Source organism: Sorex araneus, chromosome 2 (assembly GCF_027595985.1).
Source record: "Sorex araneus isolate mSorAra2 chromosome 2, mSorAra2.pri, whole genome shotgun sequence".
Classification (NCBI taxonomy): Eukaryota; Metazoa; Chordata; class Mammalia; order Eulipotyphla; family Soricidae; genus Sorex; species Sorex araneus.
Genome location: NC_073303.1, coordinates 135,647,740 through 135,674,271, shown reverse-complemented (window position 1 = coordinate 135,674,271; position 26,532 = coordinate 135,647,740). Strand labels below are relative to the sequence as shown.

General features: G+C 52.4%; 1 protein-coding gene across 1 annotated transcript in view; it reads right to left on the bottom strand.

Moving 5' to 3' along the window:
• The window catches only part of HACD2 (3-hydroxyacyl-CoA dehydratase 2), an 81,811-nt gene extending 55,780 nt beyond the window's left edge, over positions 1-26,031 (bottom strand). Inside the window, exons 1-3 of the mRNA XM_055128382.1 lie at positions 25,863-26,031; positions 23,029-23,146; positions 7,775-7,793 (exon numbers count right to left, since the gene is read on the bottom strand). Coding sequence (XP_054984357.1) covers positions 7,775-7,793; positions 23,029-23,146; positions 25,863-25,966 — 241 coding nt within the window. The 5' untranslated portion in view covers positions 25,967-26,031. The remainder of the gene's footprint in view (positions 1-7,774; positions 7,794-23,028; positions 23,147-25,862) is intronic.
• Between the last annotated feature and the right edge of the window lie 501 nt (positions 26,032-26,532).

Below are 26,532 nucleotides of genomic sequence, written 5' to 3'. Positions count from 1 at the left end.
AGAGATGCCCTTCAAGGGGCCGGTGCAACTGTGCATTTTGTAACATGTACTTCTAAGATTAACTCAAATACAAGCAGTTAGGGTGTTTGCCTTGCACATGGCTGACCCAGGTTCAATCCCCAGCATCCCAAATGGTCCCTGGGGAGAGGTTCCCATTGGTGAACGCAAGTGAGGACAGGGGAGAGTCCCAGCATAAGTGATGAGACACTGACAACAACCAGAGGACATAAAACTGTCCTGTGGCAACGACAACTTATTCTTTTGTCACGTTCTGTCTGTGCTACCGAAGCCAGACTAGGCGTTGGTGTTTCTGAGACTTCTTGCTCTCCTTCACTGTTTGGAAAGTTCATCTTTCTAACGAGACCCAGCCCAGGGGGTGACAGACCAGCGTGGCCGGGCGAGCAGGAAAGACCCTTCCCTGCAGAACACGCCCTCCAGGCTCGCCCTGCTGCGACAGGCAGGGCCGCTGTCCTGTAAGTAACCGCGATTCCCTTACAATCAAATCCTCCCCCTCTCAACGACAGAGAGGGGGCTGCTGTCTGCGGGAGAGAACTCCCAGGTCTGTGTCGTGAGGCAGAACTGTCTGGGGGGAGGGGACTGTGTTGTCTCCCGAACCATGCCCCCCCCCCCCCATTTCAACGTATCTGTGATAAAAGCAGTGTGCAAACACGTGCTGCTGGGGCGGAGGTGGCCGTGCACTGCCTAACCGGGCAGCGCCAGCAGAGGAGAGAGAGCCGGGCCCCACGCGCACGGGCAAGCACAGTCCAGGCTCTCTGGCGGCATCCCCTGGTGTCTGCAGCGTCACCCTCTGCGCCGACACGAGCCTCACCACAGCCTCCTGCCCACAGGAGCAACAGGAAGAGCCCTTCCGGAAAGTTCCGTCTACTGGAAGGAGATGAAGAGTCTGCTAGTGCCGGGGCTGGAGGAAGAGTGCAGCGGGCAGGATGCTGCCCTCCACGCAGCCGGATGGGGTGCCACCCCCAGCACCATACCTGGGACCCCGGGGCCCCACCAGGAGTGACCCCTGAGCACCATCAGGGGCCAAAAGGCAAACCAAAACCAAAACAAAGTAGGATTCTGCCAGCACTCAAACATCACCTTGCCAAGCTTCCAGACCAGCCTCTCCGCCTGCACCTCTGACCCCACAAGGAGACCCCCCACCCACGCCCTCCACATCTCTCTAAGCCCAAGCCAGGAACGCTGATAACGCTCCTGCCAACACACACTACCAGGGGAGTCACAGACGACAACTCTTCCTGTAGTCGTGTAAAGGACGTGTCCCAGAGCAGGCTCACACAGAGAACAGAACCCTTCCCAGAATGGAAACTATCCCACACACGGGGAGCAGGGCCGAGCTGGGGGGCCTCGCGCAGCCCTCACAGGCCCGCTCCGGGGACCGGTTCTGCTGCTGCCGTCACAACCCTGAACAGAAGGCAGCTCTGACATACACCCAGAGGCGGCCCTGATAACCCTTAGCACCCACAGTGTCCCTCGAGCAAAGGCAAGACAGGAAGAGCGAGAGTTATGCCCTCTACCCACCGAACAGGACGCTGGGGCAGGACGAAGCCTTCACTGTGCTCTGAGATGACACTCGTTGGTAGGTGACAGCCACCAGGCTCACCTGCCTGACCTCCAGCCGACCCCAGTCCGATCCCCTGCACCACATCTGCCCCTTGAGCACATTGGTGGGAGTGATCCCCGAGCACCCAAACCCAAAGCACCGCAAGGCACTAGCTGCCACGTCGCTGGCTGGCCCTCCCCAAGACTGCCCTCCCGGCACAGCACCAGGTGTATCCACACTCAGCGCCGCTTCCTCTCCACAGTAGCCCCTGAGGCAAAGGGCCACTGACCCCACCCTCTGCAGACAGAGCCACCAAGTGGCACAAACACCACTTCCTAGGAGTCCTGGGCCAGTCACAGCCCAGGCTGGAGAGACCTGCAAACAGCTGGGAGGAGAGCTCAGGGCTCAGAGCACGCTCCCCGGAGCACAGGGCAGCGAGTTCAAGTCCTGGCAGAATCACATGCATGGCAAGGACTCTGGCAGCTCTGCTCTCTGCACCCTCTGGGCCCTCCCCTGCTGACGCACCGTGGCACCACCACCGCGGCCAGGAAGCGTGAGTCCTGCGGAAGCACCACGATAAGGGGGAAAGGGTGGCACCCCACAAACAATCCATGCATCCCAACAGCAGTGCCGGTAAGGGAAGGGAAGCGGCAGGCAGCAGGGGATCAATAAATCAATCTGAAACAAAGCCAGCCCAGACTGCAAAACCCAGAAAGTCACAGGAAAATCAACCAGCATTCCAATCCAAAAGTAAATAAGCTGGCGGGTGCATGTGTGTTTGGTGTGTGTGTGTACCTGTGAGCGTGCGTGGTGGGGGGAGCAGGGGGAGGCAGGATTCACTTAAGCCTAATGCTAAAATGAGTACTGCTATTTATTCAGCCATTGATTATGTTGACTGAATTGGGCATGAACTCCACATTTTCTTTTTTTTTTTTTTCTTTTTGGGTCACACCCGGCAACGCACAGGGGTTATTCCTGGCTCTGCACTCAGGAATTACTCCTGACGGAGCTCAGGGAACCATATGGGATGCTGGGAATCGAACCCGGGTTGGCTGCGTGCAAGGCAAACGCCCTACCCACTGTGCTATTGCTCCAGCCCCCACATCTTATTTTCTAAAAAATTTTTAAAAATTGAATATCCATGAGATAGACTGTTACAAAGCTGTTCATGATTGGGTTTCAGTCATACAATGATCCAGCACCCGTCCCTCCACCTGTGCACATTTCCCACCACCAATGGCCCCCGTTTCCCTTCCTCCACCCCTCCACCCCCAGCCTCCCTCCCTGGGGACACTTCCCTTCGTGCTCTCTCTCCCCTTTCCCTTTTGTGCATTACGGTTTGCAGCACAGGTGCCAGGAGGTCATCGTGTTTGTTCAGGGCATTCAGCTTCTCTCTCACGACTAATATTCCCTCCCCACCATTACGCCCCCCCCCCCCGGAAGAACCTGAAAACACTGTGAAGCAAGTTTGGGGACTCGTACAAACTGTAAGCTGGTGATCCCGTGTCCGCTAAGTGCCCCGCACTGCCCAGGGCCGGGGACAGAGCGCAGGGAGGCGCGTGGGGCTGGCTCAGGAGCCCCAGTCTCTGTCCTAGGCTGCGAGTTCAATCCCCACGGATGCCCGTGTACCAATGCCCGCCAGCCTCTGCAGTAGATGATGCCCACAGCTCTGCCCCAGGGAACACCCGAAAAGGCGAGCTCCATGTCCAGCAGTGCGGCGTGCCCTGCTGAGTGCCACTGCTGAGAAAGGACAGGGAAAGGTGCAGCAGGGGCGGGGGGTAAGAGAATCTCTGCTCTACAACTGCAGCACAGGCCTGAGGCTTGGACCCCGCCCCTGGCACCTGCGTGCACTGAACCAGAGAACAACCTGGCAGCATCACTGTGGACACAGGGACAGGCGCCAACTACTGGACACTGGGAAGGGTCAGCAATAAGGGGAGGTTCGGGGTTTGACAGGAAAGTGAGGAGCAGGCAGCTGTGGGGTCCGCTGGCAGAGGGACACAGGAGGCCCGGCACGGCAGGGTGGCGGCCTGGGCTCAACCCCGAGGCAGGGGTGGGCAGAGCATGACCCCGAGGAGCTGAGGCTGCTTGGGCAGGGCAAAGGGAAGGATGGCAGGACGCAGTCAGGGTGCAGGTACTGAAGGGGCTCGAGGCCTCGAAGGAAGGGTCTGAGCAGGAAAGATGCCAACTGACTTCCGGGAAGCTCTGAGGCCGGTGGGAAACATGGACTCGCAGCTTCCGACACAGGTTCCACGCCCTCCCGGACCATGGCACTGAGCCACGGCATGTCCGAGGGACCCTTCCACATGCTGAAGCACGGCAAAGGGGTGTACAAGATGCCTTTCAGGCCTGTGCCGCGAACTGGAAGACCCAAAGGAAAAGCGGGGAGGGGGCGTGTGCCAGAGAGGTGGGGAGGGAGCTTGTCTGCCATGGGGGTTGCACTGGAGGAAATCTGGGGACACTGGTGCTGGGAAATCACACTGGTGAAGGGTGGGCGTTGGAACACTGTATGACTGAAACCCAATCACAAACATCTTTGTAACTGTATCTAGTGGCGATTCAATAAAACAAAGAACGAGCTGCACACTGCGAAGGCATCCTCCAGCTCAGCAGGGCGGATGCTGATCCAAGTCTGAGTTAGGGGCGGGGGACTGGCCGGGGAGAGAAGCCAGCTGCTGGGATGGAGTACAAATGAGCACAAAGGGAAAAGTCCCTCCCAAACACGGCAGAAGAGAGGGAGAGGAACTGTCTTGCAAAGCAGGGAATGAGAGTGGAAAGGGTCTGCTTCAAAAACATTTTAAGGCCTGGAAAAAATATAGCTTAGTGGCAAAATGCATATACACACACACACACACACACACACACACACACATATATATATATATAGAGAGAGAGAGAGAGAGAGGAGGGGGGAGAGAGGGAGAGAGAAAGAGAGGGAGAAAGAGAGAGACAGGCAGACAGAGATAGTACAGGGCTCAGTGGCACCTGCCTGGGTGCAGCCCACCCTCTGTCCCCCAAGCACACCAACAGTGGACTCCTGAGCAGCACCTGGTAGGGCCCAAGCGTCCTTTTCAGGATGTGCACTCGAGTATCCCGCAAGAAGGGAAAGCAGGTCACAGAGGGCACCAACTTTGTTCTAGAACAGGAAGTTAGTTCTAGGGTCTCCTGCAGGGACCTGGGGCAGCTGTGACAAGGGGAGTCCTCAACACCCCATCGGGCACTCTGTTGGCATTTCCTAAACCTTATCCTCGGGAGCTAGGCTCACTCTCACACATGACATACAGCATGTATGCCCCACATGACATATAACTCACATGCGACAGCATATGCCTGCAGGGCAGTCCCCCTCCCCGAGAGTGAAACAGACAGCGTATCTGAGATTACAACGCAACAGAGGCGGGGACGGCACAGGGCTCAGGTGCTCGCCTCCGCGCACGGCGGGCCTGGGTGATCCCCGTGTGACCCCTGAGCACCATGGGTGTGGCCCCTAAAAGAAAAGTCCCTGAGAGCGAGTCCTCAGGAGGGCAGGGGTCTGCTCTGCCCCAGCACCACATGTGGCCCCCCCAGCTTGGGAGCTGGGGTGGCCCCTGAGCCCACCAGGTAGGGCCCAAGCCAGAACACAGCAGGAGCCCATGCATGCCTCGGGAACACAGTCACCTCTGACGTTCTCAGAGGCAGCGTAGTGACGAGGCGGGGAGAAGAGGTTGGGGTGAGGGGCTGGAGCGATTGCACAGCGGGGAGGGCATTTGCCTTGCAAGCAGCCGACCCGGGTTCGATTCCCAGCATCCCATATGGTCCCCGGAGCATCTCCAGGGGTGATTCCTGAGTGAAGAGCCAGGAGTGACCCCTGTGCATCACCGGTTGTGACCCAAAAAGCAAAAAAAAAAAAAAAAGGAGACCGGGGTACACCTGCATACACAGCCTCAAAGCGTTCCAGAACTCTCTCTCTGGCCACATGTGTCCTCAATCTGCAAATTCATGCTTCAAACGCATTTTTAAAAAGAGACAAAAGGACAAAACTTTCCACCTTGAAGTTTTCAGATAAAAGATTTAAAGGAGTCTCTGCCCAGATGTGACCCGACCGGCCGCACACGAGCGGCCCCTCTGTTGCTGAACGCCCATGATCCCAGAGGCCAACTAACTACTTTCGGCACCAGCAGCCTCTTGCAGAAATGCCTCTAGACTGTGAACTGAACTATGGCCCCAGGCTGCCCCAGGAGGGGAAAGGTTTTTCTCTCTCGGCCTTTCCTTTCCCCGGCAGCGGCGTGGCGACCGCCATCTTATAAGGCCCACTAAACAGAGGTACGAGCTTGTAATGACGCAATTTCTGGCAGAAATTTCTCTGGACTTAGTTACTAAAATACCAGAAATCCAAAACCTCATATGCTCTTCATTCTCAGCAATGGAAAACAAATTATCAATTGCTGCCTTTTCGGCAGGTCTGATTGTTGGGGGAAAATTCCAAATAATAGTAGTAAGTTTCCTGTTGAAATATTGAACGTAATCAAAGTAAAGAGAGAGTAAAGTGAAAATCATCAGCTACACAGGCAGGGGGTGGGGAGTGGGGAGGTATACTGTGATTCTTGGTGGTGGAACATGTGCACTGGTGAAGGGATGGGTGTTTGATCATTGTATAACCGATCATTGTATAAACCTGAAAGCTTTGTAACTTTTCACATGGTGATTCAACAAAAAATTAAAAAAAAAAAAAAGATTTAAAGGAAAGGCGTCTGAGGTTTACGTGTCAGCTCAAGGCATTGCCCGGGTTCGAGAGCGTGTTTTCTCCTGCTGTGCAGGTCTTTACAGGTCTTAAAACACCTGTCTGCAGGACAGGTGGAACCTCCCAGAGGGGGCGCGCCTGACACTCACTCGCATGCACATGGTTGTCCCCTGCTAGAGTGAGGAAACAGTATTTGCTCCTCGCACAGTGAGAGATTGTATACACTTTCAATAATGAATTAATGTCTTACTTATATTGGCTAAAATCACTTAGCAATCAATCCTCACAAATCAACTTTGATTCATTTTCCGATAATTCCATTTCCTTTAAGCTTTGCTGGAGCAAATAGTACGAAATAAATTTGCTACATGCGTGCTGGGGGGCAGGCTGGCGGATGGGAGGGAACCTGGGGACACTGGGGGAGCAAAGGGGACACTGGTGGGGCGGGACTGGTGCTCGAAAATTACATGCCTGAAATGATTCTATTATGAACATCTTTGTGAATCACATCTTAATAAAAATAAAAGTTAAAAAAAAAAGCAAGAGTGTTTTAGATCACAGCAACTCCCTTGAGAATCTAACAAGAGCTACAAATTCTATCCTCTCACACCCAATAAACATAGAAATATACGATTCTCAACATGCTGACCTCAGGCCTCCTTTGCACTGGGAAAAGGTTGCTTTGCTACCTTAACAGCGCAGGTGGCCCTGAGACGCCACAGACCCACCATGGGACCTCAGTGTCCCCTGAGGCCTAAGTCTCCCGTCAGAACTCCCGACGCCCAGCCCACGCCACAGCAAGTGCCCACTGGGTCCCTGAACTGACCTGACTGGCCGCTGTGGTTCCATGTGGCTTGCCAATTCCAGACCCTCGCGGTCCAGACCACCCTCCCCTTTACCAACTGCAAACCCTCCCTTTGAAAGACGAGGCCTCAGGCCCAGCTGCCTCTGCAGGCGTACTCGGGAGGGGTCTGCTGACTTCCCAGCACGGAATTCCAGGGAACTTCAGGGCTGGAGGCGTCGCAGACTATGCCTGAGCTCGAGGCCTGGCAGGGTCTGGCCACTTCCTACCCCACAGAACACATGGTCTGTGCTCTTGGCGGGAATGCCTGACCTCTGCCCGAATCATCATACCCACACCTTCCCATCTGCCTCGTATCCAGGAACACAGTCCCCCATGTCCAAGGTGAGGGAAGAGAAGGTGCCAGTTGCACAACCGTACACCAGGAGGGCCAGAACAGCAAGTCTCACTTCTAGGAGCTGCTGGTGCTCCTGCACCCTTGGGACGGGAAGTGGGAGAGGCCCCTTTAAACTGGAAGAGCACCAGTGTTGGCAATGATACCAGATGTTCAGCAATGATATCAAAATATCAATGATATCGAAACCTTAGAAGCAAAGCCAGACAAACTTGTGTAATTTTATATCTAACGATTAGCTGATAAACTTTCCCAGTACACATCATTGGGGTTGAGAGGGGTGAACTCCACACTTACCTACTGCACAATGTAAAATCTGGAGGGAAAAAAAGGGAAAAAGAGAATTAGTAAGGATCAATAGCATTATAGTTTTATCTCATATAAACAAGCTTTCAGTAAGAAAAGGGCTGTGTTTGCTAGCAGTGTGAATTTAAAAAGCAAACATTCCATTTTAAAACTTGGCTACAGACTATTTACTAAAATGAAATTTTTTTTTCTGTTGTTTTCTCATTTTTAGTTTGTATCTGTGGAAGATTTCCTAAGGAGTGCATTTCAACCATTAGGCTAGTCAATACCATGGACTTCTTTTATACTATAAAAACCCTGTAAGAGCTGCAAGTATATTTTGCCTGGGGCTTCTAGACTTTATGAGGCTGTAAATGATGGAATGAAAGTGAGATACCGGGTGCTAGAGCAACAGTACAGTGGGGAAGGCATTTGCCTTGCAGGCAGCCAACCTAAGTTCAATCCTCGGCATCCCATATGGTCCCCTGAGCACCACAAGTGATTCCTGAGTGCAGAGCCAGAAGGAACCCCTGAGCCTCGCCAGGTGTGGTCCCAAAACAAAACAACTAAAAGACAATTGAAAGAAAAAAGAAAGTGAGGCATAAGAGTTTTGATTAAAGGGGCTGGACAGAAACTGTAGCTTCTGCCATGCAACAGGCAGACCAAGGTTTAGTCCCCGGCACCACTTAAGCCCTGCCAGGAGTGATCCTGAGTGCAGAGTCCAGAAAAAGCCCCAAGCACGGCTTCATCAAAAAGACGACATGGGGGAGGGCAGAGGGACAAAGTATGCCTAGAGGACTCACTCTTTCCACCTGTGAACAGGGCCAAGCCCTGGTAGTCCCAACCTCTGTTTAAGCACATGCAGTATTTTATAATGCCTCCTCAGTATCCTAAAATGAAATTCAGAGCTGGCGACTACTTACATAAAATTTTTTGAAAGCTGCAATGTCAACAAATGAAGTAATTTTAAAAATATATTCTGGAATATAAACAATATAGTAAGCAGAATGTAGTAAGCTGAAGGGACCGGCTATGGTAAGCTGAGACTTAAAAACACGACTTGTCACGGAGCGGAAGAGAGCCCCCCACAGGAAGCTGCCAGAATACAGCCCCCCCGGCCCCTCAGACGCCCTCATCTGTGCCAGCAGTGAGCCCAGAGCATAGGGCCAGGAGAAGTCCATTGCACAGCTGGGGTGACCCAGCCCCAAACAAACAAACAAAATGAGACTGTCAGGTGGAGAGAGATAAGTCTGGGGGCCAAGGCCTTCCATGTGCCACCCCAGTGCCACCCCGGTTCCCCCACTGGGCACGGAACCAAGAGTAGCCCCTGGGCACCACAAACAGGACCCAAGACAGATGTTTAAAATCCGAACAGAAGACAGGGAGGGCCATGAAGGCTTAGTGAGCGGAACACGTGCCTTGCGCGGGGAGGCTGGAGCTGAGGAGTGGGGGCCCAGCAGGGGGGGATCAGAAACCACCTCGGACAAGGGCAGGAACATGAGGACTGAGGCTCAGAACAGCATCTGAACCAAGGAAGGCGACAGGGGAGCGGATGGTACTCGGGCAGAGCGCCTGCCCACGTGCCCAGAGTGACCCGGGCACAGCTGAGTGCACAAGGCTCAGCACTGCGGGTGAGGTCTCCAGGCAGTGTGCCCCGAATAAGTGACACAAGCCCGCGGCCTGGGGCGTGGCTACACGGGGCGCAGCAACAGCAGGAGTGGGAGACGGCGTGGGAACAGGAAGGAACTCCTGTGTGTTTGTGCCACACGATCAGCGCTCAGTGGCGACCCCCAGCTCCACGCCGGCGCATCACTCTCAGAGGAGGTCAAGGAGGTGCCCCTGGGCACTGACCCCAGGCCCCTAGCACCAAGAGCACACGATCAGCCCGCTGAGCTCTGACACCTGGGAAGACACTCACTGCTGTGAGAATCTCAGGGAAATATAGCAGGCAGGTGCAGAGAAAGATCACCACAAATAATGGTCTTGATTTGTAAGTATCACTGTAGCACTGTCATCCCGTTGCTCATTGATTTGCTTGAGTGGGCACCAGTAACGTCTCCATTGTAAGACCTGTTGTTACTGTTTTTGGCATATGAATACACCACGGGGAACTTGCCAGGCTCTGCTGTGCAGATGGGATACACTCAGTAGCTTGCGGGGCTCTCCGAGAGGAACTGAACCCAATGTCAAAACGATTTCTTTGGTTACAAGACAGAGATGAGAATAAATTTCCAGATAAAATAAACTGAAATAAGAATAAGCTCTCCCTGCCTCTGGGAATCCATTGGCACACACAACCTGTCTGCTCTGAGGCCACAATCTGTGTGTGAAAGGCCAAGTGAGCAACAGAAGCTGGATTAGAAGGCCAAGCCCCCCAAGCAAAAAAAGAAAAGAAAAGAAAACTACCAATGAATGTGACAATCAAGTAGCTGTGTACAGCCTGAGGACAGTTTAAGGATAAAACTGAAGAGCAGTGGTCTCAGAAAGGCCTGGACCAGAAGGCCAAGGAAACCCCGCAGGGCCCGAGTCACACTGACTCAGCCTGGGGGGGACCGTGAGGCCTGGGGCTGCTGGCTGGGACCCGGGAACCCAAACAGCCTGGTGCTGTGCGAGCTCTGGCGTGTGACCTGAGTGACTATGTGCGGGGGCAGGTGGCACTTAGAGCCGTGAAATGTGACAATGCTACCCTAAAAGAGCTCAGGGGTCAGGGCACCCTTGCCGGGGCAACAGCAGTGATGGGTGTGTGGGGGGGAGGGGAACTAATACAAACATGTTACTTATGGTCGGAGAGGTAGGCAGGAGGTGGCCTCAGACACCTGGAGATAGTGGGGTGTCACTGGGCACAGCCAACCCCCCAAATTGAGTACTGTCGGGGGCAAGGCACAGTACAGCCTTACATGCAGCAGACCCCAGCACCCCACGCCCGCCAGGAGTGATCCCTGAGTGCAGAGCAAGGAGTAAGCCCTGAGCACCTGGGTGTGACCCCCAGTCCCTCAAATATGAACAGTGTTGCAACCCTGCCGTGAAACAACAGCAATAAAAATCCCAGGTTCTGGTGAGGCCTGGAGGGCAGCTGGCGGCTGTTCCCAGGAAGCTCTCCTCCCCAGCACTGCACCTGCCTGAGCCTCGGCAACCTCACAGCTCACTGGGCTCTAGGAAACAAACCTTCCGGCTTTTGAACCACCCCTTGCCAATATATATATATATGTATATATATGTATGTATATATATATGTATATATGTATATATACATATATATACATATATACATATACATTTTTTTTAAGTACCCTGAAGAAAGAAAGTCTGAGTGAGAATCACTACCCTCCCGTGAGGCACCGAAATACCACCACCACCACCGCACTGAGACCCGCCCACTACAACTCGCCCCACAGCACCCGGGTGCGGGAGAGCGGGGCATCAATCTCTTGAGACTGCCTCATCTCCCTTCCCTCCGAGGGTTCCTCTTCACGACGCCCGTGGAGACAGCGTTCTAGGGGAAGACTGATTTCCTAAGACCTCAGTTCCAGGGCTAAGCGAGGTTCTTGTCCTTCAGGGAACTGCTCATTCAATTCAAGCAACAACTTAAGGGACTTTGTCTGAGGCCACACCCGGCAGTGCTCAGGGACTGCTCCGGACTCAGTGCCCAGGGTTGCTCCTGGCAGCGTCCAGGGGTCGAATGTGGGCCTCCTGCATGTGAAGACGCACTCGTCCTGCTGAGCTCCTCTCTTGTCCAAATGGGCTGGTTTGAAGGTACAGAGGTGAGTCTAAGAGCGGGCCTCCTCCATCAGCAAAGGGGAGCTTAGGAGCTACTCAGAGAACAGGAAGGATCCCACACACCACTGCGGGCTCTGAAGACAGAGCACGGACTAGACTGGGTCACACCAGGAGCCAGGTGTGACCCAGGGCCAGCAAAAAGAATAGAGAGCCCAGGCATACAGCCACAAGGAGTAGATGCCTGGGCTGAGCCACACTCTGCTGCCAGGCTCCAAAGAAGGGCCTGGTGGCTGCCACCCTGAGACCCTGGACAGAGAACCTCACTGAATCCAGCCAAACTTGGGCGAACTGAAACACGCCAGTGTTGTGTTGACCTGCTAAACTTCTAGTATTTTATAAGAGCAACACTGCAATAGGAACTAACACCACCACTTATAACTTAATACATACTAGTCAGCTTTGAAGAGGATCCCTTTCTTGTCTGTCTGTTGGGACTGGGGGCCACGTCCAGCAGTACTCAGAGCTTACTGCTCGGTCTACACTCTGGGATCACTTCTGGTGGGGCTCAGGGGACGGAGCCCAGGTCAGCTACCTGCGAGACAAGCCCCCCCATACCCCAAGGGCAAGCATTTTAGCCCTGACATTATCACTAGCCCCAGCATTCCATCTTCGACTGCAACTGCCCCAACCATGCCTGGTCTAGAAAGAGGCGACGCAGAGGCCAGAAGCGGCATGGGGAGAGGGCTCACGGCAGAGCCCGGCCTCAGCCCCGAGAAAGCGTGAACACAACAGCTGGGGTGCACGCCTCTGGCCCAGGTGCATTTTCTTCTTTAGACTCGTCTTTCTGTTTGTGGGCTGGGGGGGTCTCCCAGTACTGGGGTACAGGAGTGGGGAACAGTCCGGTGCTCCAGGAGGGAGCCGGGAGCCGGCAGAGCAACCCCGACTCCCCCACCCGGCCACGAGCTCGGGCTTTCGTGGTTCCCCACAGCCACTAGACGACTAGACTAGACCCGCTTATTATGGAAGACACCCTCCCACTCCCCCGGCGCTGGGAGAAGGAGCTTCTCCAGAGTAACGCTAGTCTCTCTGAGGGGAGGGAAGGACTCCTCTGGGCAGCAAATTGGGAAAAATGGGGCACACTCAACTCAGTGCCCCCCACACACCTGAGTTTCCACCAATAGCCCCGTTGTCTGGTCTCCACTGAGCAGCCCTGCACTGAGGCTGCAAGCCCACCCGGCCCACGTGCCTTCATGTGTGGCATCAGACAAGCCTCACACAGGTGGGGATTTTAGAATCCTACACCACATCGTTGAGCTAGTTCAAAATATTCAGCATATAAACAAGCAAAAGAAGGTGTCCATGCATTTACTGATTTGTTTATTTCTGCTCAGGGCCCTGTCCAGGGATACTCGGCTGATTCCCGGCTCTGCAGAGCGCAGGCGCTGCCTGGTCAGCCCGGCAGAATAAGTGGCCACTGGGCGCTCTCGATGACTCCAGTCCAAACCTGCTTTCAGAAACCTTTTGTAGGGGTAGCAAAGAAGAGTCAGGAGCAGCCCTTGGAAAATCAAAATCTTTGAAATCTTCATTTTGGCTTGTCTTATGGGCCACATTTGGTGGTACTCAGAGCTTCCGCCTGGCCTGACGGAAATGGGAGGCCAGAGAGAAAATACAGGGGTTAAGGCACTTGCCTTTCACACAACCGACCTGGGTTCAGTCTCCAACAACCACATAGGAAACTCTGAGCTGCGTCAGGAGTGCTCCCCGAGCACAAAGCCCCCAAAGGGAGGAAACAGGGAAATGGGGAGGACTTCCTCCATACCGCTTCTTTCCGTATTCAATCTTACTTCCCGGTTACATGCAGCTTTGTGACATGCTGATTCACACGATCTGCTGAAGTTCCATAAGCCAACAGTGGAAACTCATGTCTTACAGAATCTGAAACCAGGGGAGAGCTGGAGACTGTCTAACCCCCAAGCCATGGCAAATCACGAAGGGAGCCCAGAGGAAGGACCCATGGCAAGCCCATTTCTTATAGCAGCCACATCTGTCTTCAGTGTTCTTGTGAGCGTGCTCCAGCCCCTATCAGGCGTGAAACGGCCTTCCTGTCTGCCTTTCCATGGCGATCACTCACCCAGGACCTGGCCTACAGCAAGCACCTGTGTCCCCTCTGCATGACAAGCTGTTCTACCCAGGAGCTCTGAGTTGCCCCTTGGAAGTAGATGCTATCTTATTCTGGTCTGGATGGGCCTACGCTTTTTTTTTTTTAATGTAATTTTCATTGACTCCATGAGATACAGTCACAAAGTTGTTCATGATTGGGTTTCAGTCACACAATGTTCCAACACTCATCCCTTCACCCATTTCCCCCCTTCAACGTCTTTCTCCCCCGCACCCCCATTCTTTCGGGGGCCATTATGGTCCACAACATAGGTATGGAAAGGGTGCATGTATAGCCCCTTACCTCTGTCAGCACTCAGTTCTCGTCCAGAGAGATCATTTCCAACTATCCTGTCATAGTGGTCCCTTCTCTGTCCTAACTGCCCCATCCCCACTTGTGGCCAGCTTCCAACCACAGACCAGTCCTCCTGGCCCCCACTCCTCCGTCGTTGGCTAATAGTCTCAGACTCTGATTTTTATACCGGACAGATGAGTGCAATCATCCTGCGTCTGTCCCCCTCCCTCTGACTCATTCCACTCTGCATGACACTTCCCATCTCTATCCCTGTACAGGCAAATCGCAAGGCTATATTCTCCTGGGAAGCTTGTCTTTCCTGTATGTTTGGTCACGAAGCTGCTCTGGCCCTTAGTTAGAGGAGATCAGTGTTGTGCAGGCAGCAGACTGCTGGGTTTTCTCCTTTAAATCAGTGATTACCACTACTGGTTTTAATTTCACTAAAATCTAAAGTCATGGGCCAGAGGAGTACAGGGGTTAAGGCACTCCCCTTCCAGGTATGTGGCTGACCGGGCACCATATAACTTCTCCTGAGCACCACCAAGGGTCACTCCTGATCACGGAGCAAGAAACAGCCTCTAACAGCCGCTGCATATGGCTCAAATTGCCCACTGCCTCCAGAATAATAAAATTAAGTCTACTTGCATAAGCATTAGAAAAATGTAGCACTGTCATCCCACTGTTCATTGATTTGCTCGAGCGGGCACCAGTAATGTCTCCATTGTGAGACATTAGAAATGTATTTTGGCTTTACTCAATTAACCTCTAGTTATTACTATTTCTGTTTGCTTTTCCAAGCATTCCGACAGCAAATGCAAAATTCTGTACTTCAGTTTAAATCAAGATAACCTATCCAGGGGCTGGAGCAATAGTACAGCGGGTAGGGCGTCTGCCTTGCACGCGGCCGACCTGGGTTCGAATCCCAGCATCCCATATGGTCCCCTGAGGACAGCCAGTAGTAATTCCTGAGTGAAGAGCCAGGAGTAACCCTGTGCATCGCCGGGTGTGACCCCAAAAGCAAAAAACAACAAAAAAAAGATAACCTATCTAAGTTGCATCTTCCACCTTCAAAACATCAGTGCCAGAGTGGAAGGACAGCAGGAGGAGCGCCTACCATGTCTGCAGCCAACCTGGGTTCAATCCCCAGCACCCCATATGGTCCCCGAAGTCCTGCAAGCCATGATCCCTAGCACAGAGCCAGGAGTAGCCTTGAGCCTCGCCACATGTGGCACCAAAACATCTAAATTACAGTACCTGCATTCATTTTAAAGTGTGTTACTACGCACTGGCTATATCATTTTATGCTTTAGGAAGAGGAATATTAACACACTGAAAGAATGGGCGTCTCACCCCCAGCTCCACTCGGTCTGTCCAGGTGGAACCCCCACGCTCCACGCTGGGAGGAGCCCTCAAGCACCTCCGGGAGTAGCCCCAAATCCAAACGAATCAAAACACAGACTCGGCCAGAGATGGGGGTTAACAGCAAAAGAACGCCCGGCTTGATTAGGGTAGGCTCAGTCCTCAGCACTGCAATCACTGTCACTGTCACAGTCATCCAGTTGCTCATCGATTTGTTCGAGCGGGCACCAGTAACGTCTCTCATTGTGAGACTTATTGTTATTGTTTTTGGCATATCCAATACGCCACGGGTAGCTTGCCAGGCTTCTCTGTGTGAGCGCGATACTCTCGGTAGCTTGCCGGGCTCTACGAGAGAAGCGGAGGAATCGAACACGGGTCGGCCATGTGAAAGGCGAACGCCCTACCACTGTGCTATCACTCCAGCACTGCAATAAATAATCTAAAAGCATATAAACCGGTAAGTGGCGTTCCCTTCAACTCCAGACTCTCTCAGACGCTGGGCGGGAATACATCTGCAGCGCAGCAGCAGGTTGCTTACTTTCCACTGATTTTCCTGAAGCAAAAGCAGCTCCATGTGTTTCATAATTATCCTCGCTATTTTCATCTCATGAGCTGAATAGTCTAGCATCTAAAGTGACACAAAACTCCTAACGTCAGGTTTATCTTTCTTCCCCCTTCATGCCAGGCAGACAAAATCTGGGCACGCGCGTATGAGACCCTCGGCTGCCCTGCCCAGGGCGTGAATGGCGCTCAGCACAGCAACGGGGCAGGAAACGGAGCTGAGGCACAGCACAGAACTTGAAAACACAAACACAAAACTTAACACAGGTGCAGAGGGATTGCAATTTTCTTGACAATGAAGCTCCTATGTGGAACTTCACAGACTGAGTGAGCAAACTGGTTTTCTAGGAGCTGCCTATTTCTGGAAACACATCCCAGTCTGCTCCACTGCAGTGGCTCTCCTCACCCTGAAGGCTCTCTGCCTTCCTATCTGTTTTCCAGACAGACTGGCCCCACCGCACCGCCATGAGGCTGGGGGCCGTGCTCTCACCCTGCCGCTCCGACTCGCCATGCCACCCACGTGCCCAGCACATGTTTTGTAATGTGTCCTTTTACTGTTGGGTTGGGGTCACACAAGGTGCGGCTCAGGGGCTTCCCCCTGGCTCTGTGTCTGGGGGTCACTCCTAGCTGTGTTTGGGGGAACCATGTGTGGTGCCTGGGATAGAATCAGGGTCACATGTACACTAGCCATGTGCCTTACCCACTCTACTATATTTCTGGCAAGCCCCCGGTATGTTCTCTTTGACATTCCAAACAGGGAACTCTGGAGATTCCTGAGCCTTATCTCTCTCTCTCTTTTGGTTTTTGGGGCCACACCCTGTGGTGTTCAGGGCTCCTGGCCATGTGCTCAGAGATCATTCCTGGTGGTGCTCAGGGTACCATATAGGTGCAGGGATCAAACCTGGGTTACCTGCGTTAAAGGCAAGTGCCCTACCCCCTGCTGTCTCTCTGACCAGAAACTCCTGCCTGTCCTGAACATCCAGCAGCACCTTTCCTCCGCACAGTGGCCTCCTCCCTGCCCTGACACACAGATATTTTTAGTTTGTTTAAAAAAAAAAGAAAAGAAAGAAAAGCCAAACCCCATCAGCACTTTGCTTCCTGCAGCTATTAGCTCTCTCTCCACTCTGACCAGGTACCAACTCGCTTCTCTCTGCCAGACTCGCAAGCAGGGGGGACTGTGTCCCAGGCTCTGCCTCCCCAGGCCCCCTCCCCGCCTGCTGTGACACTTGGCGAGTGCACCCAAGTCCTGCTTTCTCTGAATCTCACTCTGATTTTGAAGCTGTTCGACCGGGCTTGGTTGTCACATCTCCGAGGTGATTCGCCTGCTTTTGGGAGGGCTCTCACAGGGTGTTCCTCAAATCAAGTCCGCAGAACAAAGGAGGCTCAAAGCATGCAAAAAGCTTACCTGCGCAAGCTCCCCTTCAAGGTTATTAGCACTGGGGAATCAGCGCACTTCCACGAAGGTCAGTACCACAGAGGGACATCAGACAGCAGGGCAAGTCCACCAAACCTGACTTCCCTCTAAGGGACGCACGTCGGGGCCTGGGCCACGGCTCAAAGTGGAGCACATGGTTCGCACACAGGATTGAACCCTGGCACCACATGGTTCCTAGACCAACAGTGACAGTGGCCCCGAGCAGTGTCAGGTATAGCCCAAAAGTGGGAAAATGTAGCTGAAGCCGGTACTATATTAATAAAACAGAACATAGCCATCTAGAATCTGTTTCCATGGTTTTAAGACTTTTCTGTATTTTAAAGAAATATCCAAAATCAATTTTCCTACATATTTCCTTACAAGATCAAGAGAGGGCTGGGAGAGAGCTTCAATGGCTGGAGTACAGGCTTTGCATGTGGAAACCGAGGGGTTCTATCCTCGCTACCATCCTGACCTCCTCCCCATTCCCAGGAAGGGTTTGGATCCAGGAGATAATACGGACTCAAAGGGGCGTGCTTTGCATGCAGCGAGCTATGTCCGATTCGAGCCTGGGCACGGCTTATGGTGTACTTTCTACCACTAAGCTACATCCCTGGCCACAAGACTGCTTTCTCTCTTTCTTTTCTTCACTTTTTTTCTTCCTTTGTTTTCTTTGGGGGGGAGGGGGATGTGGGGAGGACTAAGGTGACTTCAAACAACAGACGGCTCTAGAAGAGAACAGGAAGGAAAGTGTGTCCTGTGGCCCATTAAGCATCCTGAGACGGTCAGTATGTACGGAGATGACGTATGTTGAAGGCCTGTTTCAGTACAGTCCCACAGAGTGCCCCTTAACACACTGCAATCTTTTCCACTATCTATCACACGCACAAGTAGTTAGAGATGTGATTGATACAAATACAGGCCTATGCTAACTAGACATATTTAGAGATTTAAATTCTCTCAAACACTTATCCAGTTCTCCAGTGCCATGATACAGCACCAGCTTGCGAATCCCTGGGCTGGGGTGAGTCAGGAAGGAAGGTTGGGTGCGACCCCCAGCACCTCACGGCCCCCAAGCAGTGCTGGGAATGAGCCCCGAGCACCAAGCCCAGAGTAGCCTGAACATGAGCACTGCTGGGTGTGGCCATTTTTTAAAAAGGAGAAGAGAAAGAAAGAAGAAAAGAAACTCTTGGGCTCCGAAGGAATAGCGCGGGGCCAGAGTGCCCGCCTTGCGTCCCGGCAGATATGGGCCGTGAAGCGCCACTGACTCCCGCAGCTACCACGAGAGGGAGAAGGGCCCTGCCATCCTCTTCTCATCAGCAGGTGGGACCACAGAGATTCTTTCTGGCTCTACGGATCTGCCTATTGGAATGTTTCCCATCAATGAAATCATGTATCTTTTTGTGTCTGGCTCCTTCCCGGAGCATAATTATTCTTAAGATTCACTGATGTTACAACATGTATCAATAATTCATTCATTTCGTGTATATAGAGACCATATTTTACCTATCCATGAGTGGTTATTTTAAATAAATTCTAAATAAATGGTATTTAAAATAAATATACTGGGGCTGGAGTGATAGCACAGCGGGTAGGGTGTTTGCCTTGCACGCGGCCAACCCGGGTTCAATTCCCAGCATCCCATACGGTCCCCCGAGCACTGCCAGGGGTAATTCCTGAGTGCAGAGCCAGAAGTGACCCCTGTGCATTGCTGGGTATGACCTAAAAAGCAAAAAAAAACCAAAAAAGCAAAAAAATAATAATAATAAAATAAATATACTTTTACTGCCTACCTTAATGCCCCTTAGGATTACAAAAAATTCAACACAAATGCTATTTATTCACATACTAACCTCTTGACCCATGAGACTTTTCTGTATTCTACTTTTTGTTAATTTATAAATCATCCCCACATCATCTTTATTGTACTGTGTCTCAGTCGCCAGTAATACTTTGTTTTCACCCAAAGTTCTGTTGTTTGTTCTACAAAGAGCCTTGTCCCTCGGATTTCTATATGGTTAACCTGACCTCTCCCTAGAACAAGTAATCTCTGTTTCCTTTTCCCCCCGGGCTTCCTTCAGCCACACCTGGGGGGTCGCTCCTTAGCACACCATCTCGGGAGGCGATGCAGTACTAGGACGGGCCCAGAAAAGCACGTGTTCAGGCCGGCAGTCTAGCTCTCAGCCCTGATTTCCTTTATTAAGCAAAAATCCCATGAAATTATCCAAGAATGACACTGGGTATGTGGAGACCCACTGAAAGCTGAGCTCGGCAGGCTCATTCCTCTCTTGCCAACAGGACACAGAGCCCAGCACTAGTACGTTCCACAAGGATCACTTCCTGTAACTAACCGACTCCACACAGATGTAATTATTACATCATTACACTGTGTCCGTTAGTCAGGCAATGAAAAATGTCTTAAATGACACCATAGAAAAATAAGTTTTAATAAATCTGCTCCATTGCTAAAGACTGAGTCTGCTGCTACCCTCACAACATCTGGAAAGTGCAGTTCCCTCTCTCAGCTGCCCTCACAACGTCTTTTCCTCACACTCCTGGCAGTACCACTTCCTTTGACACAATCTTTTTTTCAAAATCCACCATTTGCCATTCAATTGGTTCTTGGTGGGGATAAGAGAAACAAAACACACTCCCCAAAGTATTTTTTTAAAACTCTTTTGCAAATTTCTGTTAGAACTCTTTAAAGTCTAAAGTGTGTAATAGGGAGAGAAAGTCAGGGATGGAAGCAAGAGTCACTAGAGCCGCATGAAAGCAAAAGCCCTCCCGCTGTCCTCTGTCTGGGGGAGGCAGCCACAGCTGAAAGCTCTTTCCACCCTCCCCACTCCTGAAAGGTAGGCAGGTACAGAACTGAAATCTTTCTTCTGATAGGCAAAAAAAAGGGGGAATCTTGTACTTTCAAAACTGAGGGGATTTTGGGGCCGCAGTGATAGTACACCAGGTGGGTTATACTTTCACACAGTGAACCCCATTATCTCATACGATCCCGAGCACTGCCAGGAGTACAGGAGTAACCGTGAGCATCACCGGGGGGTGGCTGGCCCGCCAAAAGAAGGGCGGGGGGGGTTTATTGGATCACTGTATTACTGTCATCCCGTTGCTCATCGACTTGCTCGAGCGGGCACCAGTAACGTCTCCATTGTGAGACTTGTTGTTACTGTTTTTGGCATATTGAATACATCACAGGTAGCTTGCCAGGCACTGCTGTGCAGGCGGGATACTCTTGGTAGCTTGCCGGGCTCTCCAAGAGGGACGGAGGAATCGAACCCAAGTCAGCTGCATGCAAGGCAAATGCCCTACCCGCTGTGCTATCACTCCAGCCCGAATTATTGACCATGGAACTTAAAATAATTAAAAAATAATAAATTACAAAGAAAAAGAAGAAAAAAGGAAGGCAAGAGGTTATTTATTTCATGGAGGTAGATGATTTTTCTTTAATATTCTTTCAAATATCATAATTGGCTGTGCCCAAAGGAAAATGAGATAAAAATGAATATAAGATCAACTCAGAAACCTGAGGGCTTTTCATCAAAGAGTGCAGGGCCGGGGGAGCAGATGACACTCTGGTTGGGGTGGGCATGGCGCTGGGATACTGCAGGCTTAGATTCCTCTCAGTACCAGTCCAGTAAATCACGATCCCTAAACTCTTTCTTTAATCCTAACAGCTCTGTTGTCTCATGTGCCTCAGCTATCCCCCTTTCTCCTTTTCTTTTCCTTCTTTTTTAACACAGTCACCTTGAAATGACAAAGTTATTCATGAATGGGATTCAGGCACAAACTGTTCCCACACTGATGGCCAGCGTCCACTTCCCTCGCCAATGCCCCCCTGCCCCATTTGCCTCCCACCACCAGCCTGCCTTTATGAGGCCCTTTTTTCCGGTTTTTTGTTTGTTTGTTTGTTTGTTTGTTTTTTGCTTTTTGGGTCACACCCAGTGATGCACAGGGGTCACTCCTGGCTCTGCACTCAGGAATTACCCCTGGCGGTGCTCAGGGGACCATATGGGATGCTGGGAATAGAACCCAGGTCGGCTGCATGCAAGGCAACCGCCCTACCCGCTGTGCTATCGCTCCAGCCCTTTTTCTGTTTATTATTAGGTAAGTTTGTGCACTGTGGTTTACAGTACCGTTGCTGATAGGGTTTCATACATGTTACCACCCTTCAGCTCCTCTGCTATGAACAAGTCGCAGTCTGCTGGCCAGGGACTCAGCATTCGAGTAGGCTAACTGACATTGCTGTTCAGGAGGACTGGTCAGTTAGGAGATCAGCATTCTTCCCTAGACCAGACACTGATGCTGAGAAGAATCAACTCTCTGCTGTTCCCATCACGTGAGACCCCGTGTACAGGAGGGTCGCAGAGCAACGTCAGAGAGAGAGACAAGAAATGGAAACGGAGGCTGATGACAACGCCAATCTAGGCGCTCGCTCTGAGCTGGAGCCTTTGGTTTCAGAAGTTTCTCCTCCACGTGCATCAACAGCAGCTAACTCCAGTTATCCAGTGGCCCGAAGGTGGCTCAGTGGTCAAGTCTCTGCTCAGGGCCAGAGAGCTAGTACCAAGGCCAAGGCCGCGTGGCTGGAAGGCACAGCCAGAGTGGCCCCGAGGACCGCTGGCTGTGGTCCCACAAAGTCCCTGCTCTGCAAGTATTAGTATACGTCTACGTATCCCCTACCCTCGTGGGCAGAGGGGGCTGACAAGAGCTGCAACCGGGTTTGTCACTTACAAGTCAGAAGTCCTAATATACACTTACCCAGGGGATTGACTTGATATACATCACTCTTAACACAAAGAAATCAGTGTTTCTGTTAACAAAATTGTTAAAGTTTGTATGCATTTAGATAGACTCTACTGCTCTCTATCACATCTGACTTCCTACAGCCACTAACTTCACTGTGTCCACTGTATGTCTAGGCCCTGAAACCATCTAGGGTGCTAATGCTCTCTTTAAGATGACCCTTGAGGGCCAGCAGGGAGCTCAGTGCTAGAGCACTTGCCGTGCCTGTGTGAAGCCCAGGGGGTGGCTGAGGTTAAGGCCTGGAGTTCTCGGGGTAGCCGGTGCAGCCTCCCACATGCATCTTGAAGACTGCCACCCAGCCTTGGAGCTGCCTCCTGTCACATCCCCAGAACTTCAAAAATCCCACAGGAGCACGTTTCACTTTCTTACTTATTTTGGAGGACTTGAGGGGGGCAAGTTGGGGACACGGCATGTAGTGTTGGAAACTATTCCTGGCTCAATGTTTTTTTATTTTTTTCCTTTTATAAAGTAGTTCACAATATTTGATTACATTTAATATTTAGACACCAATCCCACCCCCAATACACCTTCCCACCACCATATTTCGGGTGTTTCCATTTCGAACCCCAATCTCTGCCCCAAAGCAGAACTGAAATAATGTAATATTTCCCTCTAAGGTTGGTTGCCCCTGGCTCGATGTTTAGGGGACCATACAGTGCTGAGGACCAAACCTGGGGCTCTCACCTCCCTCCAGCCCTTTGAGCTACCTCCCCAACCTTTGGCTGATTTCCGCTAGAAGCTGAACATGAAACATATTTCAGGTAATGCACTGACATACTTCACTGGATCCAAAATGTCAAAAAGACAGTCTGGGTAGTGATATTACAGTACACATGAGGCGACTTTTCAAAACTTAAAGCACATCGGAAGAGTCATGATCCTTTTCAGTACGATTTAGTAGCAAACTCTTCTTTTAAAATATAGAAATCAGTAACAACTAATCTCATGACCTACCTCCAATAAGGCTCCAGTTTGGAAGAATTTCAAAGGCTTTTCGATGGAATAATAAAGGCTGTGGTAGCTCCCTTTGGCCAGGTATGCCCTCACCAGACCAACCGCAATAACGAGCCACCTGGGACAAAGGGACAGTGGTCAATAGAAAGAACGAAGGCATTAAGAGGGATGTGGCAACAGATATTGCTAAAGGTGACCCAAAGAATCAGTGTCCTGGATTTATGGACTATAGGTCACTGTAAGGCGCCAAACATTACACAAGAGCACCTGAGCAAGCCTGTGCAGACCCCGGTGGCAGCTTACACGCCCACAGCTGTTTTTCACAGCCTGGCCTGTTGAGAACAAGCCAAAAGGAAGGGGACAAGTTCAACTGGTCCTAGGGCAGCTAAATGAGGTACCAGGAGCGCTAAGAGAAGAGAAATAAAAAGGAGTTAAAGGAAAAATGTACGTGGTCTGTACAGTCAAAGGGTCACAGATAATAAATAGGTAGAGAGAATGTGAAAACTGTTTCTGCAAGTTATCTTGCAAGATCATACACATTCCTGCAAGCCATCCTTTAAAATTGAAAACAGGGGCCAGAGAGATTGTACGAGGAGAGTCAAGGTGCCTGTCTCGCACGGGCCAGCCTCATTTTGATCCTGGCACCACCGATGGTTCCCTGAAGGCCACCAGGAGTGACCTCTGAGCACTGAGCCAGGAGTAGCATCTGAGTATGGCCCAAACTGTTCCCGCAACCACCACCTCTAAGTTGCAAATGGCCGGAGCCCAGGCTAGATGCTGGCCACCACATGGTCCCCAGAGCCCTACTCAAGAAGTTCTATCCAGGGGCTGGAGCAATAGCACAGTGGGTAGGACGTTTGCCTTGCACGCACCCGAACCAGGTTCTATTCCCAGCATCTCACATGAGGATGCTGGCTCTGAGGTCAGGACTGCTCCTGGGGTTCGGGCACCCCGTGAGGTGCTGGCAATCCACCCAGGTCAGCTACACGGAATGCAAGCACCCTACCTGCTGTACTTCCGTTCTGTCCGCTTACTGTGTATTCTGATTTTTGCACCCTACTATTTGTATTTTCAACCCAATTTTCTATTACCTATGTTAAAACTAAAAGCAGGGTGCCCATCCCTGAGCACCTCCAGGAGTTAATTCTTGAATGCATGAGCCAGGAGTAACCCCTGTGCATCACTGGGTGTGACCCAAAAAGCCAAAAAAAAAAAAAAAAAGACGCTCTATCCAAGAGCAGGATGGACACAGCCTCTGACCACCACTGGGGTGCCCTGTGGCCATCCGCCACTCCATAAATCTGTAAACAACGTGAGAATAAAAGTTTGGGATTAATTTTTTTCCAAGAGTAGGCAGGACTTCAGTTGAATTCCCAAAATCAATTCAGAAAGGGAAAGTCAGATCAATATAAAACTTAATGCAGGGAAGCTCTTGGGCACAATGCCATGAAAATTACATTTCTGTTCTACAGTGCTTCTGAAAATTAAATTTCTCAGGCCTTTTATAAGCTGGCCTGTGAATCAAGAATCAAGAGAAATGCTCCTAGACCAAGATCTCCTAATGGCGCCATAGAGAGATATAATATATGGCGATAAAGTACTTGTCTTGCACACGGCTGACCCTGGTTTGACCCCCAGGACCACATATGGTCACTCGAGCACCTCCAGAAGTGATCCCTGAGCACAGAGCCAGGAATACGCCCTGGACATTATCAGGTATGGCTCAAAACCAGACATAAAGATCTACGAACAAGTTTTGTGATATAAAGCAAGTCTAGGTTCCAGCACTGGCCATTCTTTAAAACAGCAATTAGGTAGATGGGGCTTCTAAGATATACTTTGGTGGAAGGAAAAAAAAGGTGAAATGCTAATGCCAATAGCATTTGTATTTAATACGGGGGTTGAGAGGTGGGGAGAGAATGGGTAGCATGGAGGATCCTACCTACATCTGAAGGATACCAAAGTTAGCTGCCTCCGGAGAGGCGACCCAGGGTGAAAGAGAAAGATGGGGGAAGATGCTGATTGCAGCTCTTGTTGGTAATCTGGGTTGGGGGCCACACCTGGGGTGCTCAGGCTTACTCCTGGCTCTGAGATCAGGACTGCTCCTGGGGTTCCGGCACCCCCTGAGGTGCTGGCAATCCAACCCAGGTCAGCTACACGGAATGCAAGCACCCTACCTGCTGTACTTCCGTTCTGTCCGCTTACTGTGTATTTTGATTTTTGCACCCTACTATTTGTATTTTCAACCCAATTTTCTATTACCTATGTTAAAACTAAAAGCGACTGGAAGCTCATTACACAATTCTTTCCACTCTTCTGCATGTTCAAATATTTTTTCCTGATAAAATGTTAGGGGGAAAGGAACTATGACAAATGAACGCTATTGAAGCGCAGGTAACAAGCCTCTGATCCTGTAATCCTCACCCAGGCAGAGGCATTAAATAATTGCAGGGCTGGAGGAACTTCAGAGATAACCAAGCCCAACTCATCAGCACCGCAGCCGGGGGAGAGGAAGGAAACGGAGACGGGAAGCGAGGAGGAGATTTCTCGGGGTTCCACACCTAAGTGTGGGCACTAGACTGCAGCAGCCCCGGGTCGGGGATGGCCTGGAGGGGGACGCGCCACGCGGGACCAGGGCTCCCGGCCGCGGCCCGGGCTCCGCGTGCGCCCCGCCGCCTGCACGCGCCCCTCGGACCCGCGCCGGGCCCCGCCGCCTGCACGGGCCCCTCGGCCCTGCGACCCCGGCCCCGCCGCCCGCACGCGCCCCTCAGCCCTGCGACCCCGGCCCCGCCGCCCGCACGCGCCCCTCGGCCCCGCGCCCCGGCCCCGCTCACCCCGCCGTCATCACCACGTTGTAGATGACCAGGTACGCGGTGGCCAGCGGCCCCGGGCCCCTCTTCCTGCCTTTCGCCGCCGCCGTGGCCGCCGGAGCCGCCATGTCGATGCCCGGTGCCCGCTGTCCCCGCGCGAGCCGCGCCGCCTGCGCTGGCCACTGCGAGGCCCCGGGAGGGGACGCGGGGGGCGGGCCGCACGGCGGGGCGGAGCCGGGCCGCGCCCACGGCCGCCGCCATCTTGGAAGAGGGCAGCGACGCCGCTGGCGGCCGCCGGGTCAGGGGTCGCGCCGCCATCTTGGGTCGGCCCGGCCGGCGGGGGCCGCCAGGCCCGAGCGTGCCGCCCCCTCCCCCTGCCCCCGCGGGCGTCTGGCCCCAGGCCGCCGTGTCGCTGCCCCGGAGTTGCCGAGTCCCCAGCGTCCCGTGGGGCCGACCCCACCGCGCCCTCCCCCCCCCCATGCGGGCCCCTCCTGCGGCCCTGGGCGCCTAGACCTATGCCAAGAACCCGGCGCCCTGCCCCTGGACAAGGCTCACCCTGGGTGACCGCTGCACCGAGGCGGTGGGTGACCTGACCTGGGCCCGCGGGCAGCCGGGGGGACCCACCCATGTGGCCCATCGGTTCCTTGGGAAGGCCTGGAGGCACTACAGGGCGTGTAGCAGGCTGCAGCACACA